This window comes from Hippocampus guttulatus, chromosome 3 (assembly GCF_054856545.1).
Source record: "Hippocampus guttulatus isolate MCC_2025c chromosome 3, RoL_Hgut_1.0, whole genome shotgun sequence".
NCBI classification, from domain to species: domain Eukaryota; kingdom Metazoa; phylum Chordata; class Actinopteri; order Syngnathiformes; family Syngnathidae; genus Hippocampus; species Hippocampus guttulatus.
This window is the reverse complement of record NC_141263.1, coordinates 6,993,009-7,008,311: the sequence shown is the minus strand read 5'-3', so window position 1 is coordinate 7,008,311 and position 15,303 is coordinate 6,993,009. Positions and strand designations below refer to the sequence as shown.

General features: G+C 41.6%; 1 protein-coding gene across 13 annotated transcripts in view; it reads left to right on the top strand.

Annotated features, from left to right (window-relative positions):
- Positions 1 to 15,303, top strand: part of tjp1a (tight junction protein 1a) — a 123,393-nt gene that overhangs the window by 49,168 nt on the left and 58,922 nt on the right. Inside the window, exon 1 of one of the 13 annotated variants that reach the window (XM_086106401.1) lies at positions 13,474 to 13,902. The exons of the other annotated variants lie outside the window; for them this stretch is intronic. Within the exon in view, the coding sequence (XP_085962527.1) occupies positions 13,879 to 13,902 (24 nt within the window). The 5' untranslated portion in view covers positions 13,474 to 13,878. Of the gene's footprint in view, positions 1 to 13,473; positions 13,903 to 15,303 lie in introns of those variants that run through there. 13 annotated transcript variants of the gene reach the window in all.

Here is a 15,303-nt window from a genome sequence, read left to right as displayed (position 1 = left end):
GCAGACATGCTAACCACAGGATCACCGTTCCTCCCCACCTGAGATCAGTCAGAGGATATTACAATATGTGGGATAGGGGTTTTTTTTTGCTTGTTTGTTTTTTGGGTTTTTTTTGGGGGGGGGGGGTTGAACAAATGTCAGAGACAGAATGACGTCCTGTGTTGCATGTCTTAAAATGCTTGTTAGGTTTGTAAAGTGCCTCTCCCCTGTGGCTGCAGATGTATCCCAAAATAGAAGCAGCTGAAGGCAGAACACACCTCACTTTATTGAAAACATAACATGTAGCTAAGCAGGCTTTACAAAAAAGAAAATCATAAGAATAATTGTTCATTAAATTTGATACATTTACACAATATATATAAATAATAGCAATAACTAATATTTAAAAATGAATCTTGGACATGGCATTAAATGATAAAGTACAATATGTCAGCCTATGTACTTCAGGTTTAATGGCTGTTATTCAGATACAATCTGGTCAAAAATTGTGTTATTTTGCACAGTCCTTGTGTGTCATACGTTCTGACCTTCCCACGTGACTGCTGCTCCTGCACAGTACTATCTGACTAACAGCATGACAACGCAATGACTCACAGCCTTGTGGCTGTGGTCTGCATAATGCCCCCCAATACACACTGAGATAATACGTATTTTTATTGGTGTTATAAGTGGAACAAACGAGGAAGAAATTGACGACTGTGAAATGCATTTTGCTAAATTTACTTAAATATGTTGCCTGTTGTCTTGAAGATATATTTCTTCAATTACCGTACTTTGCTGATATGATCAAATAAATAACTGTAGGTCAAGAATATTCTGCTACTAATTGACAGTTGCAAGTTGTAAATGACAGGCTTTGATTGCCGCGGATGCCCGGCAAGTTGTCAGAACATTTCTCATGATGAAGATGAGAAATGGTGGACCATGGCAAAACGGGGTGAACACAGCTAAACCTGACAGGATGCAATACGGCTTTTTAAACTTTGGAGTCAGTCCATAGTGGGCCAGAAAGCACATCTACTGAATTTTGCTGCACCTTACACTTGCCACCTACAACTCTTAAAGATAAGCCATGAGTTGAATTCACCTTACCAGCCGTGGCTTACCTATTTAGAATGCTGAACCTTGAATGCGTGTGCATGAGCGATAGCGAGTGCACTGTGCAGTGTGTATGTGAATAACGGGCTCTTTTGCATGTTGTGGTACAATGAATGGATTAGTAAATTACTTGTTGACAGAAAATGAATACTATCAAGCATTTATTGAGTGGCAGTATACATGTGCCCATTCCAGCCATTTTGCCCTCACTCCCCCACCGTCAGAGCGGACACTGACTCTGGAGTCGTGCCAGGCAGAGGGCTTCATTTGACTCTGCTGGGCCACAAACGTGATCCAAAGCCGCTAGGCATCCACATTGCATTGCCCTGCCAGCAAGGGAAGAAACATGAGGGACCTCATCTAAACATGAGGGGCCAGGAGGAAATGTCCTAGCATCCGTGGTAAACCGAGGGCTGATGTGTAGTGCGCCTTTGAACCTTGAGGACCCATCAGCCCTTGTTGCGCTATGGTCTGTCACGGATACCATGACAGAGCGTGAGAAAACTTAGCAAGACTTGACAACCGAAGGGAAAAAAAGGCCAAAATCCCACCCCGCCGCTTTTCGAGCTGCCGTGGCCACAGAGAACATGGTGTCAGTTGTGTGAGTGGCAGAGCATATTTTCCCAATCTGTGTTTTCATTACGTTTGTTTGGTTCTGTTTTTTCAATTGTATGTTGGCAAAGAGCTGTTGATTACAGCAAGCCTTTTTTCCCCCCTTCTGGTCCGTTGATGCAGCCATATCTTCTTACTTGGCTGTACAGCCACAACTATATGTGCACTGTGTTCCCTGATGTGTTTGTCTCAGCAGGAATGTTTCCATACGCTGTTTACTGTACAAGTCACATGGTCAGGCCAGTGGCACTCATTGACTGTAGGTAGCCCAGGTGAAAGCTGTAGGTAAACAGTAGATAACATCTGTTCCCTGTTTGTAGTTTGGCAAGGGCAAATAAAACCTTTGAATACAGAATTTTCATCAAACTTATATTACTATGCTTGTGGTTTATTTATTATGGTCTGTGTTCTTTTTTTTGTTTCGTTTGTTTATTGAACATAAAACATATACAGTAATAATTTGACAGAAAGTAAGGTAAGTAAAATAGTAAAAAGGAAAGAGAATCAGTCATCATTCAACACAATTAATATGTTCAAGGGTATAGGAGGAAGTAAAAAACGTATCTAGTCCTACCCCGGGTTATGTGTTTATATATAAATAGATGATTTTTATATCAATCAGAAAAGAAAAAAAGTAAGAAGAAAGAAGTCTCCATTAAGGCTCATGCTTTACCCTTAACCGTGATATTTTTGCAACTTTTGGTTTGTATCGGGATTTTATACGTTGAGAATTTATCACCTTAACTCTGATTGTTGTAAGTTGTTTGTACTATTTTTTGAATTTGTTTTTTCTAAACATGTTATTTAGTAAATGTATTTACATTTAAAGAACGTGTACATAAAGAAGCAAATATATTGTCAATGACTACCGTACTGATGGCAAGCGAAAAAGAAATAGTATGCGCTATAGACAAATGAAATATACTGTATTTTTTAATAATATGCTGTACGAGTCTGAAATGTTGGTGTGCAGCAAAATTTGTATCGTCTCTGCACACGCGCACTAAAGCTATGACCCAGTGAAAGTGTCTGTCTGGTCCCGATTGAGAGTGTTTGGTCATAGTTCATTGATAAGTTTCCAATACTGCCTGAAAACAGCTGGGATAGGCTCCAGCATGCCTCGCAACCCTTGTTAGGATAAACGGATTAGAAAATGGATGGATGGATGGAATTTTGTAATATTATTGCTATTTGAATACCCATTGAAGTTAACAAATATCAAGGTTCTATGTAGCCATTTCAACCATACAGAAGGTCAACTTCAGGACCTGCTGCAGTATAAACACAGTACAAGATCGATGATAAACAATTACAGGTAATAACCATGAATAAATGTTGAAAAAAAACTAGCAAAGGTTGCACTAGGATATCTACTTGACATATGATAGTTTAATTGTGTTATGAGCTCAAAATAACCCTCCTGCATGACATTGCACGCACCTCCCTTCCAACTGCTAATTCAAACCTAACCTTTGCATCTCGCCACTTGGTATGCCAGATCGATCCCAATATGCACATTGTGTCTCTCCTCACGTATGAGTGCACTGGATCTGTCCGTAGACTGTACAAGAGGGCACTGCAAATCTCTGCGCAGTGCCCAGTTAGGCCATGACCCAGCTCAGGCCCCCACAGTGCCCACCCCAAGAGAGGTGGCTTAGAGTGGCTTTTAGGTCCACTCCCTTTCTGCTGAGTTCATCAAGCTGGTCCTTTGAGCAGGGAGTCAGCCCATCACTGCCTTCACTGCTCGTTCTTTCTTTTCAGGCGACAAATGTGCTAAAACAGCACTGCGTAATCATTTGGCATTAGGGGCTGTTGTGTTGGGCATTAGCGGCTAGAAATGACCAGTGGGATGTTATAAAAATGTGTCTTGACAAGAGAACACCAAAGTTGATGAGTCTAGATCCTGGCACTGGACGGCTAGAGGATTAGTCAGCTAACACAGGCCGGAGCTTCTGCACGGTCTGGTCCCATCGCATCTCATCACCACCATGCTTGAAGCGGGGCCCATGGCTGCCGTGTCCCCGTACGCTTCTCTAACTCGCTTGCTTCCATTACCATCCTCCAACGCTTCTCCTTGCGTTACCAAAAACACTCTGTCCCCTCATCAGTGCAGCATATGATGTCATACTCTGAATCAGTTAAGTGGCTGTTGAGCACGCTGATTTGGTGGAGGACACAGGATGAAAAGAAAAATAATAATAATAATCTCAAATACTTTTTTAGAAGTCAAACAGAGAGAGATTGAGATGTATCATATGCGCATACATCTTCATATTTGTTTCCACACATTATAGTCCCATCTAAACAGACATGCTGGTGTTATAACAAATTCATTTACATCATTATCACTACTCACATTAGCTATTGTGCACTCTTTCACTGCGTTGCTTTAGGAATTCATTCCATTGATTTGACAGAATCGTGGCATCCTTCTTATGTGACAGACACATCTCATCATGAAATATTCAACCTCACTTTCGGCATCATAGAAGTGCGTGCGGCGGCTTCACTCGGAGAGAAGCTCTCACTGTTTTCACTCGTTTGGCTCGTGTGCTTCATGGTGTTGGAATGCAGCAGTAACAGGCAGTACCAAGGCAAGAGTCACTCTGTGATGGGAGGTCCTTTATTCAGGCCAACGCTGACCTCACTGGACTTGAAACATTCCGCCATTCAATGAGACTCTATGGTTGGTCCCTTACAGTGTAGTTCAACACATGCAGTCACACTCTGTGCCCACCTTCCCCGCAACACTTTTTGCACTCGTCAACTTTTCAACCTCAAGTGCAGTGCTTTACTGTGTCTAGTTTCCTCTTCACGCTAGCTTTTCTTCTTCAATTTACAAAATCCCGCCTTTCCCCTTTTTGTCTCCTGCTGTCCTTTCTGCATGCTTCAGCTGTCTGCCTTGCTCCTGGTTTTGTATTTGTCTCTTTCTCCCCAAAGCCAGGTCTTCGCATCACATCTCAAGCTCTTTCTCTGATCTTCTTCACCAAAGTGATGTACAGTATTTCTTTTTTGCCATGAACGATAGTGAGGTGAAAAGCTCGGCCATCCGGGAGGGGCTCAGAGTCGAGACACTTCTCCTCCACGTTGAGAGGAGCCAGATGAGGTGGCTTGGGAATCTGATTAGGATGCCACCTGGACGCCTCCATGGTGAGGTGTTCCAGGCATGTCCCACTGGTACGAGGCCCCGGGGATGACCCATGATAGGCGAGAGAGAGAGAGAAAGAGAGAGAGAGAGAGTGAGAGGCCCAGCGGTCGAGTGATCAGAGCGTTGATCTCACAGTGCAGAGGTCGTGGGTTCGATCCCAGCTCAGGCTTTCCTGTGTGGAGTTTGCATGTTCTGCCCGTGTAGGTTTTCTCCAGGTACTCCGGTGTCCTCCCGCATTCCAAAACCATGCATGGTAGGTTGAGTGAACACTCTAATTTGTCCCATAGTGTTATTGTGAATGTGGATGGTTGTTTGTCTATGTGTGCCCTGCGATTGGCTGGCAACCAGTTCAAGGTATACCCCACCCACTTCCAAAGACTGCTGGGATAGGCTCCAGCATGCCCGCGTCCCTCCTGAGCATAAGCGGTTTGGATAATGTTGGATAATGGCTGGGTGGGTGGATCATATATAATTGTTTTTGTTTGCTGGTTGTCGCAGATTCCTCTCCCCATTTAATATTTCATTTGGTAAACCCTAAGACTTGTCAGCTCATTATGAAAGTGGAACTGTGAATTTCAGGTTTCAATCTGTACTCATAGATTTATGTTAACAGTGCATGGCAGAATCTACATCTGTAGTTGCTCCCTGCATTAGACTTTTAAATCTTTGCTCTTCCGTGAAATTCAATTACATGCCACTTATAGTTTCTGTCAAATGGCACCTCAGTGCTGCTGTTTGCCGTCAACACTGACTAACTTGAGCTGCGACTGTTGAGCAGCCTCTCAATTTATGTGAGAATTAGTAGCACTCTAATTTATTGCCTTTTTATCAGGCGTTTCATCACACTAACGGACTTGATGTGAACATTTTAGCACACACAAACTCCATGACTTTTGAAGAGTTACAATTCTGATTATGCTTTAACCAATGACTTTGTAAATATAAGTGGTCAAATATTGTTGTTTTTGTTTTCATGGTCAGACATTTAAGCACTAAATTAACTACCAAGACCCGAGACGATCAAGCAAGCATTAAGCAATAGAACAGAATAGAATAATCCTTTGAGATGACTTGCTGGAATATGCAAGCTTCAGGCATTGGTACATGACTGCTTTCCTTTGTTTTCTACCAACCTCAGTCCCAAGGGTATCATCATGTCTTGCTTATTTTAGAATGTCCATCCATCCATTTTCTGATCCACTTATCCTCACAAGGGGGTGCTGGAGCTTATCCCAGATGTCTTCGGGCACTAGGCGGGGGACACCCTGAACTGCTTGCCAGCCAATCGCAGGGCACACATAGATGAACAACCATCCACGCTAACATTCACACCTAGGGACAAATTTGAGTATTCATTCAGTCTGCCATGCATCTTTTTGAAATGTGGGAAGAAACCGGAGTACCCGGAGAAAACCCACCCAGGCATGGGGAGAACATGCAAACTCCACACAGGAAGGCCAAACCCACGACCCCTGTGCTGTGAGGTCAACACACTAACTACCGGGTCACCGAAAAATGACATAGTTTTAAAAATTTTAGGACAACACAAATCTGAAAAATGTGGTATGCATTTGTTTTCAGCCCCACTGCATCAAGACTTTATAGAGCTACTATTCTCTACAATTACATCTGCTAGTCTTCTGGGGTCTCTACCAGCTTTGCCCATCTAGACACTGGTTATTTTTACTACCCATTCTTCTTTTGCAAATAAAGTTCAAGCTCAAAGTTTCAATGGAGAGCATCAGTAAACATGAATTTTGCTGACTTTATGTTTAGGGTAATTGTCTTGCTGGGACATGAATTCCCCCTCCAATCCCAAATCATTTGCAACACCCAACAAATGTTTATTCTAGCATTGCCATGTATTTAGCCCCATTCATCTTCTTATCAACTCTGACCGGCTTCCCCATCTTTGCTGAAGAAAAGCATCCCCGCAGCATGATTAAGAGCTGTGCACACATCAATGGTCACGATCAGGATAAGTTCCAGATCTACTATGCAAGTTAATTCCACATTATAATATTTTCCAAATAGATGCAATTTACATCTCGTGAAAACTCCATGACCCAAAATTTAGGACCACCTGATCCAAATTTCCAAGTTACGCATGGGGTGTGTGTCAGCGGTCTGGATGGGAGAATTGCCGTACGTTTAAAGTGCGCAAGCCAAAAAAACCCCACAAAAAACTTAAGTATGAATGGGAGAATAACCCACGAGGTGACTTCTAAAGACAGTTGATTGCTCGGGATTGAATTTTGGCATATCTGAGTACACGGGGCTGAATACAAATACACTACACATTTCAGATTTATAGTCTCTTCAAATTTTGAAAACTGCTTATCATTATTATTCCACTTCACAATAAAGCACTGCTTTTGTTGGTAGATCACATAAAATCTCAACAAAATACACTCAAGTTTGTGATTGCAAGGTCCAAAAAAAAACCTCAAAGAAAAAGTTGAAAGGGTATCAATAATTTTTCAAGGCACTGTACATGTTTTAAATGGATCATTTACTAAAACAAATTCAAATTATTGATCATGTATTGGTTCACCTGCCTAATTTCTCCTGTCATGGAGTGTGGTTTTGATTTCCCCTCAGTGAGGGTGTGATTGTGAGTATTCACGGTTGTTTGTCTCTAGATGTTCCCTGTGGTTCACAGTGATCATTGTACAGTTTTCAGTTTTCCCACTGTCAGCCCAGATATGTTCCCACTCCCCGCGACCCTGAACAGGAGCAACACAAGCGGTATCGGAACTGAATGGTTAGATTGAACAAATACAAAGTTCTCACATACTGATAATGAAGCAATGTAATCTGACTTTGACCCCAAATACCTTAAATATTTTGCATACAATATCATTAGTAGAAATCCCGATTAAATAAATGTCATCCCTGAATGTTTGAATGACAGGTGGTATTATTAATGATAATTTATCATTCATTTCCACCTGTCGTGCAGTAGCAGTTGGATACAGCTGCATGGGGTACAATATAATACTGGCCAAAAGTGTTTTATTTTGTTTTCACTTATATGAGCAAGGAAGTGGGTGAACAGGGTAGAATCTGCAGACATTTTAGGCTGAATAGAGCCTGAGCAATTCTACAGCCTTATTTATTAAAGAGTCAACAGAGCAGGCTCTAAATTTCTGCATATGACTGAAATTTAGAGGGGGCGTAAGTACAGAAAAATCTGTATTTATCAAATGTGTGGACACCCATCGTACACACATGAGTAAATCACGTGTGTTGATAATCCCACATGTTACTAAACTGACATGCTTATGCACGTCTGTAGCCTCATTTGCATTGAGAAACGACTCCAATTGGCCATACATCGTAGCAGCAATCTCTTTTTGAATTTCAAAATCATAGTAAAGAGAGAGGAGAGAATCTCTCAGTCCGAGATGACATGTGAGGTACTTGTCTGAGAAGTGGAAGGAAATAAAGTGTAATTTGGGAACAATTAATGCCGGTGTTACCAATAAAAGAAAAAAAAACGATTTGACCTAAAGTCTCCAAATGGATGCAAACCAGTCGGCCTCACAATGCAGAGTTGCAGGGTTCGATTCCGGTTCCGGCCTTCCCGTGTGGAGTTTGCATGTTGTCCTTGCCTGTGTGGGTTTTCTCTGTGTACTCTGGTTTCCTCCTACATTCCAAAAACATGTGTGGCAGGTTGATGGACCACTCTCAATTGGCCCAAGGTGTGAGCATGAGCGTGGATGGTTGTTCCACAATGTGTGCCCTGTGATTGGCTGGCAACCAGTTCAGGGTGTCCCCCATCTAGTGTCCAAAGACATCTGGGATAGGCTCCAGCATGCTCCGCGACCCTTGTGAGGATAAGCGGATCAGAAAATGGATGGATATTATAAAATAAGCAAGACATGATGATACCCTTGGGACTGAGGTTGGGAGAAAACAAAGGAAAGCAGTTATGTACCAATGCCTGAAGCTTGCATATTCCAGCAAGTCATCGCAAAGGATTAGTGACTAAGTACTTTAAAACCTTCAAGGAGGTTAAGATTTCACTCCCATCTGTTGATGTGTTTGTTAGAAGACTGTCAGGATCGGATTAGGTCAAAATTACAATTAAATGTGTTAAGAATATATGATCTTTGATCCAAAAGATGGATTCAATATGGATTTTTATCATTATTATTAGAATAATGTTAGTAGTAGTAGTAGTAGTGGTAGTAGTAGTAGTAATATTAGTATTTATTGTGGTGGCACGGTGTTGACTGGTTAGCATGTCCGCTTCACAGTCGAAATGTTGTGGATCTGACCCCAGCCTTCCTGTAAAGTTTGCATATTCACCCTGTTCTGCAGGGACTCCGGTTTCCTCCTACATCCCAAAACATGCATGGTAGGTTCATTGAACAATCGAGGTCATGGGATGTCCAAAGTAGGTCCTAAAGGGCTGCTGTCCTGCCTGTTTTCCAGCTCACCCAGGAGCAACCCACCTGATTCAAATAATCAGGATGGTTCTCGTGCTTCTTCAGAGCCGGCTGATGAGCTGATCATCTGAATCAGGTGTGTTGCAGCCGGGAGAGCTGGAAAACAGGCAGGATGGTGGCCCTCCATGCCCGGAGCTGGACATGCCTGATCTTGATTGTCCCGAGGTGTGAGTGTGAATGTGAATGGTTGTTTGTCTATGCAAGACCTGCAATTGGCTGGCAACCAGTTCAGGGTGTACTACTTCCCAAATTCAGCTATTGGCCCAAGCACGCCTGTGACCATTGTGAGGATAAGTAGTTCAGATAATGTATTATTATATATATTTTTAAATTATTATTATCATATTTAAATGCGTGCATTGAAACACGTTTGGAAAAGGTATTACTATTGAGCAAAATTGCAATACATATGTGTTTGTAAAGAACACAAGGTGTGTAGAGTACAACCTGAAAACTTATTGCTGATGCTGACAGAAGTCTGGAACATTGAGGGGGAACAAAAACAAACGATCGCTTGCCAACGGGACATTCTTATACACCCACCTGTTACCTGGGTCACCTCGTTGTAATTTGATGATAAAAATCACATGTAAGTGAAGCTCGGTGCAAGTTATTTAACACATCCGTGTTACATTAGCAAACTTTCTGTCATATTGTCAAACTAAAAAAAAAGTGGGAGAAAAAATGTGTGCCTTATTTTTCTGATGGTGGATCGTTGTTTTCAATCTGGTTTGTGCAAGGCTCATAGATGTTGTTTGCACTCATTGAAATGGAATCTAAGGGAAAGCTACAGTATATACAGTTATTGTATGTAATGTGTGATCTGATTCATCCGCCTTTGCACTACAATCTGGAAAACACAATGGCACAACCACGTCCTTGCACTGACTTGGATGAATAAAATGGGGGAGTAACTTATTGTTATCTGTCGTTAGGTTACCATTGTGTGCACATAGGTCAACAATGAGAGGAAAAGGATGAAATGTCCATTTGGAATTTGCTGGTAAACTCACATACACGGAGCGTCCACTCACAGAGTGGTTCAGATGTTTTTTGTTTTTGTTAAATTTGAGTTACAGTTTTAATGATAATAATGATTCCATGTGTGTAAACAAGTTTATTCTAATTTATACGGTCACATTTCCCTGTTATCCAAATGAATCAACATTGTTAGCGCTACTGTAAATCTGTTGGTCAAAAGTTATTGAACTGATAGCAGGAATGAGTTTAAGTCAAAACAACAACGGAAAGGCACCTGAAAAACGGAGTCCCTGTGCACCACAGGGTTTTGCATCGTATTGCTACAAGAGCTCAGTTGTTTCAAATAGGGGAAAACATAAAAAGTTTGCAATTGTCCAAATACGACTGCATCGAAATTTCTCAGTTTGTGGGTGATGTTATAGGCACACTTATATAATAATCATAATAATACATTTTATTTATAAGCGCCTTTCAAAACACTTGTGGCAAAAACAGCTCAACTTGAAGATGAGATGAGGCTGTGATGAATTAAGAACATATGGTATGAAGAGTGCCTTGGAGCTGGAAACAAATGGCAAGTTTTAAAGATATGTGAACTGCAATACCTTCCTCACTTTTGCCAATGTCAGAAATAAACATGTAGTGCATGACAGATTTGCCGCTTTCTTATATAACGGAGCAGTGACAAGTCATGAGTGTGTTTCTACAGTCTCTGTTTAATGTAAGCAGGGAGTGTATTGTGAGACGTATAAGAAAGAGGATTGGTAAGATTTTTTTTTTAATGTTTAATTATTCCATCACGTGTATTTGTGTTAAGTATGGGTTTGAATCCATCGACTCAGGCCATTTCTGGGGCTTTAAACTGTTAATTAGAGCCTGTCGAAGACAAAACCTGGTTTGTGTTCACTGTTTTGATTTCCACCAAAGCCTCAACAATATTGACCCGGAAAGATAGAGGTGAATTTGAGAGGAACCTCCAAATCCTGCCATGTGATACTAATCTGCAGTCACAAACCTTAGCAGTGAAGTGATATTCGACTATGAGTCCTCACAAAGCAATTTCGACCCTTTTGTAACCATAAGAGTGCATTCGTATTTATGTTGATTACAAATAGGTAAAATGAATGCATTGTGAATATATAACCACGGTTGATCTATTCTGCAGTACTGCGAAAGATTGATAAAAAAAAATAAAAAAATAAAAAACTCCTGCAGCCGGCAGAAGGTTTCAATTAGAGTGAAGAAACAAAGCCTTCTGCTGGACCTGCAGGATGGCCCTGAGTCAACAGGGCATATGGAGGGATCACACACACTCTCTCAGACCCCAAACTCAAGACAGATGGAGATAATAAAACAACATCTACCTCACAACTTTTGCTGAAAACAACTGGTTTGCATTGAGGCTTCTTTTTCGTTTCATCCCAGCTTGTGTGTGCAAAAACGGGCAGCGAACCCTGTGATGTGTTCCAACTGAATGTAGGCCTACATGGGCGCCTGATTTGCACGTGCCTGCTCTTCCATGAGCACACCTGAGCTTTGAGCCTACCCAGGTTGTCACTTTTTTGTGTGAAGCGTTTGTGTGTGTGTGTGTGTGTGTGTGTGTGTGTGCGCGCGCGTGTATGTCAGAGAGAGAAATAGATGCAACGATACATACACACACAGAGGCAGAGATAATAGCGGGGCTTCAAGCATATGAGACAAAGATAACTTTGATGCCAGTGGAGTGTCATTAATGTCTTTCCTCTCTCTGTCAGAACATCTGAGGTACAATCACAGGTGTGGATTAGAGTGAGAGGCAAAGAGCAGACAGAGGAAGGCTTCTGTTTTGTTATAATTTTAAAGGATCTATACGTCACATTTTATATATTACAGTTTATTTACCTGGATAATCATGTTAAACATCCTGCTGTCTGCACTGCTTGATCCTGACAGGTGCTTGAAGAGCTTCAGAAGGAGCGAGCGACTTGCATCAATACTAGTATGTATTTTGGTTGTTTAAAAATGGTGTGTGGTTTGTTTTATCGAGTGCTATTTTGGGTGGATGGAAACTCGCATGTGTTTATTTCGGGGTAGAGGTGAATAAGTGTGCAAGCAGGTTTTGAAGTACTTCAACTGCGTTTGTCCTACTCCTAGTGTGACCTGGTCTTTCTTGCCTGCTAACCCCGAGGACAAGTCTGCTACTTCTGACTGGTCGTATTTTCGCCTTGTAGGATTACGTCTGGTGGGAATTAACCTCGAGACCACCTACAGTGAGCCCTCCCCTATCCTGTTGAGCAAGCAAGGCAGAGGAAATAATCATTAGAAAAGCTTGATTTCGAGAATGCGATTGCTCAATTTGTTTGGGAAAAGCAAGGGTGTGTCGATGTTTTAATACTGTAAATGGTGGAAATTATATGTAATTGTAATCGTCATGTACTATCACACAGATTTTATATTGAAACTTTCCTTTTGCGAGAACATGAATAAATTGTAAAACAATGCAAGCTGCGTTTGCTGTATCCTGAGGGTGGGGTTAGGTTTAGGAAGTCATAGGAACTTGACCTGAATGGCTTTTGTGGTCTCCTGTGAGATCACTTTGCCACAAACAGTCCCGCCAATTTTCTCTTTTTGTGTGAGGAATTAGTTTGTTGTTCCTGTAGTACACAAGGCATGCTGCCCCAGAAATAACTACGAAAGATGCAAAAGATTACCTAACACATACTTTGTATTTACAGCAATAAACACACGCTATTTCCATGGTATTTATAGTCCTTTTCATAGGGGTGAACAATGAGTAACATTATTTTTTCCTGCAGACTTCAGATACAAAGGTCCTCGTCGAACAACTACGTAACACTCGCATCACTACGTACAGAAAGTGAGCATTCAGCAGCATCAGCAGGGACAGCGGCGTCGCTTCTCCTCATTGTATCCCGGACTATGTATTCCACGGGACAACAGGGGTGGGAATTTTGTCGACATCCTTAAAAAATGTACAAAGTAAAACAAATCAAGGCATGAATACAGATCACAGTATATATATTATTACAGTATAAACGCACATAGTATATTATTTATGTGTTCTGTTGTGACACAGCCACTGCCATTGTTGTTTCCTATTTCGAGCACCCCTATGTTTATGCAATGGTTTGTCCCGTGCAGCCTAGACACGGCAGTTGCTCATAGTGCCAAGAGCAGGGAGAGGTTTACTCACCCCGCCTGCCATTGCTGTACGCTGTTGTGGTGATGCCTTCGCTTCCCAACTTTTCATCCTGGGGTGGACACTTGCTACCAGACAGCCACACAAACTGAGCTCAGTCACGTCTTTGCGTGTGTGTGATTTGTTTAGGCGTTTTTTCGGCGTTTTCTGTCTCGGTACCTGACTGGAATGACGTTAAGAATTTAGGCGCCGACGATAAGATAATGAACTTTGGACTTTCCGTGACATGTTTCCTGGATAAAGTGAAATAACACAGCAGCCCGGCGTGGCGGCAGCTGGGCGACTTTTCAACTGGAGGGAAATACTGTATTCGGCCAAGTGACTATCAAAACAAAGGCAGCGGCACGGTTTAAGCTGTCACTCTGGGAGCCCAACAGGAGAGGAAAATGTCCTCCAAAGCGTCAAATAAGGTGGGTTCGTGCTCGGGGAAAAACGGTCAAGTGTTTGTGTCCTTTCAATACGAATTGCTAAAATTAGCACGATTGAGAAGTATTCGCCCGAATTCGTCGTTGTTACTAGCGTGGCTGTAAAAGTTCGCTTGTTGGTTGTAAAAGTGACACAAGGCACAATGGTGGTTGTGTTTGTATTGTAGCTCAAGGTTATTTTGAAATCTACACTTAGTAGCATATCTTGTGACCAGGCATGCTCCTCTCGTCTCTAAATCTTGACTGTGTGCTGTTTGTTCTGGTTGATAAAACTGCATCTGCTTGCTGATACAACGACCATGCTCCTTCCATGTGGCATCTCCGAAGACAACCTGTTGATTGCAAGTGTCCCTGACGTCATAATGGATTAGAGCAGGGACAGGGCATCCTTTTGAATACAGTACACTATGAATACAGTACACTACTCGATTGTTAGTTTCAAAGTTAAAGTTAAGCATGATAAGGATATATCGGGTGGTTACGCATAATACTATATTATGTAGCTTTTATATAATTTTTTGTGGGCTGGATGAGAAAGTCATTTGTTTCCCTAATTCCTAAAAATGTCATTAATTACAAAGTGTAACCACAATCTAGGTTTTTAATCTCAAATGGGGAAATGAAGGCCCCCTTTGATGTGTCATTTGTTGTGACCTGAGGCAATTCTTTGATAAACTCTCTGATGTTTTTATCTTAAGAAACATCAGGGCATGCCAAATCATTATTCAGAGCAAAGGGCATTTTCTAGATTTATATAATACATAGTGGTGGGCGTGAACCTCTTATATTCAAATTGGTTAGCAACATATCTTTTCACAAATCTACCTGTATACTATTGGTCAATCCCCAGATGGGGATTATTTATTTTCTAACGAACGTCAACAACGGTGCATGTTGACGATGGCTCTCTTTGAACATGCGATGTTAATGCATCCGGTGTCTACAGAGCATACATCACTAATCATTGCCTCCATGGCAGTGAAAAAGCTACACTTGTGTAAGCATCATGACCACAAAGTAGGCGTGACTGGTAAGTAAGGAAAAAGACAGCAAAGCCTTGCTAATTGCTAAACTACTTGAAATGTGGTCGCAAAACACCAAAGTAAATGCATCTGTGATACAGTACATTTGTCACGTAGGCCGAGCTGGAACTGTGTGATAGCGGAGGATAAGAAACTGGCCACTGAGAACCCGAAAGGAACATGACCATAGTGATTTCTTTATTTGACAATAAAGTTGTATCCAATCAAAAAAAAAAATGGCGAACTGAAGCTTCATAAAGCCCTGAAACTTTCCAGCAACTTGGTTTGCGCATGGTTCAAAGTGTTATGGTGCTTCATTTGCTTTAAGGTGCCACCAAGTGGTCAAGAAGACACAGCAGTAAAA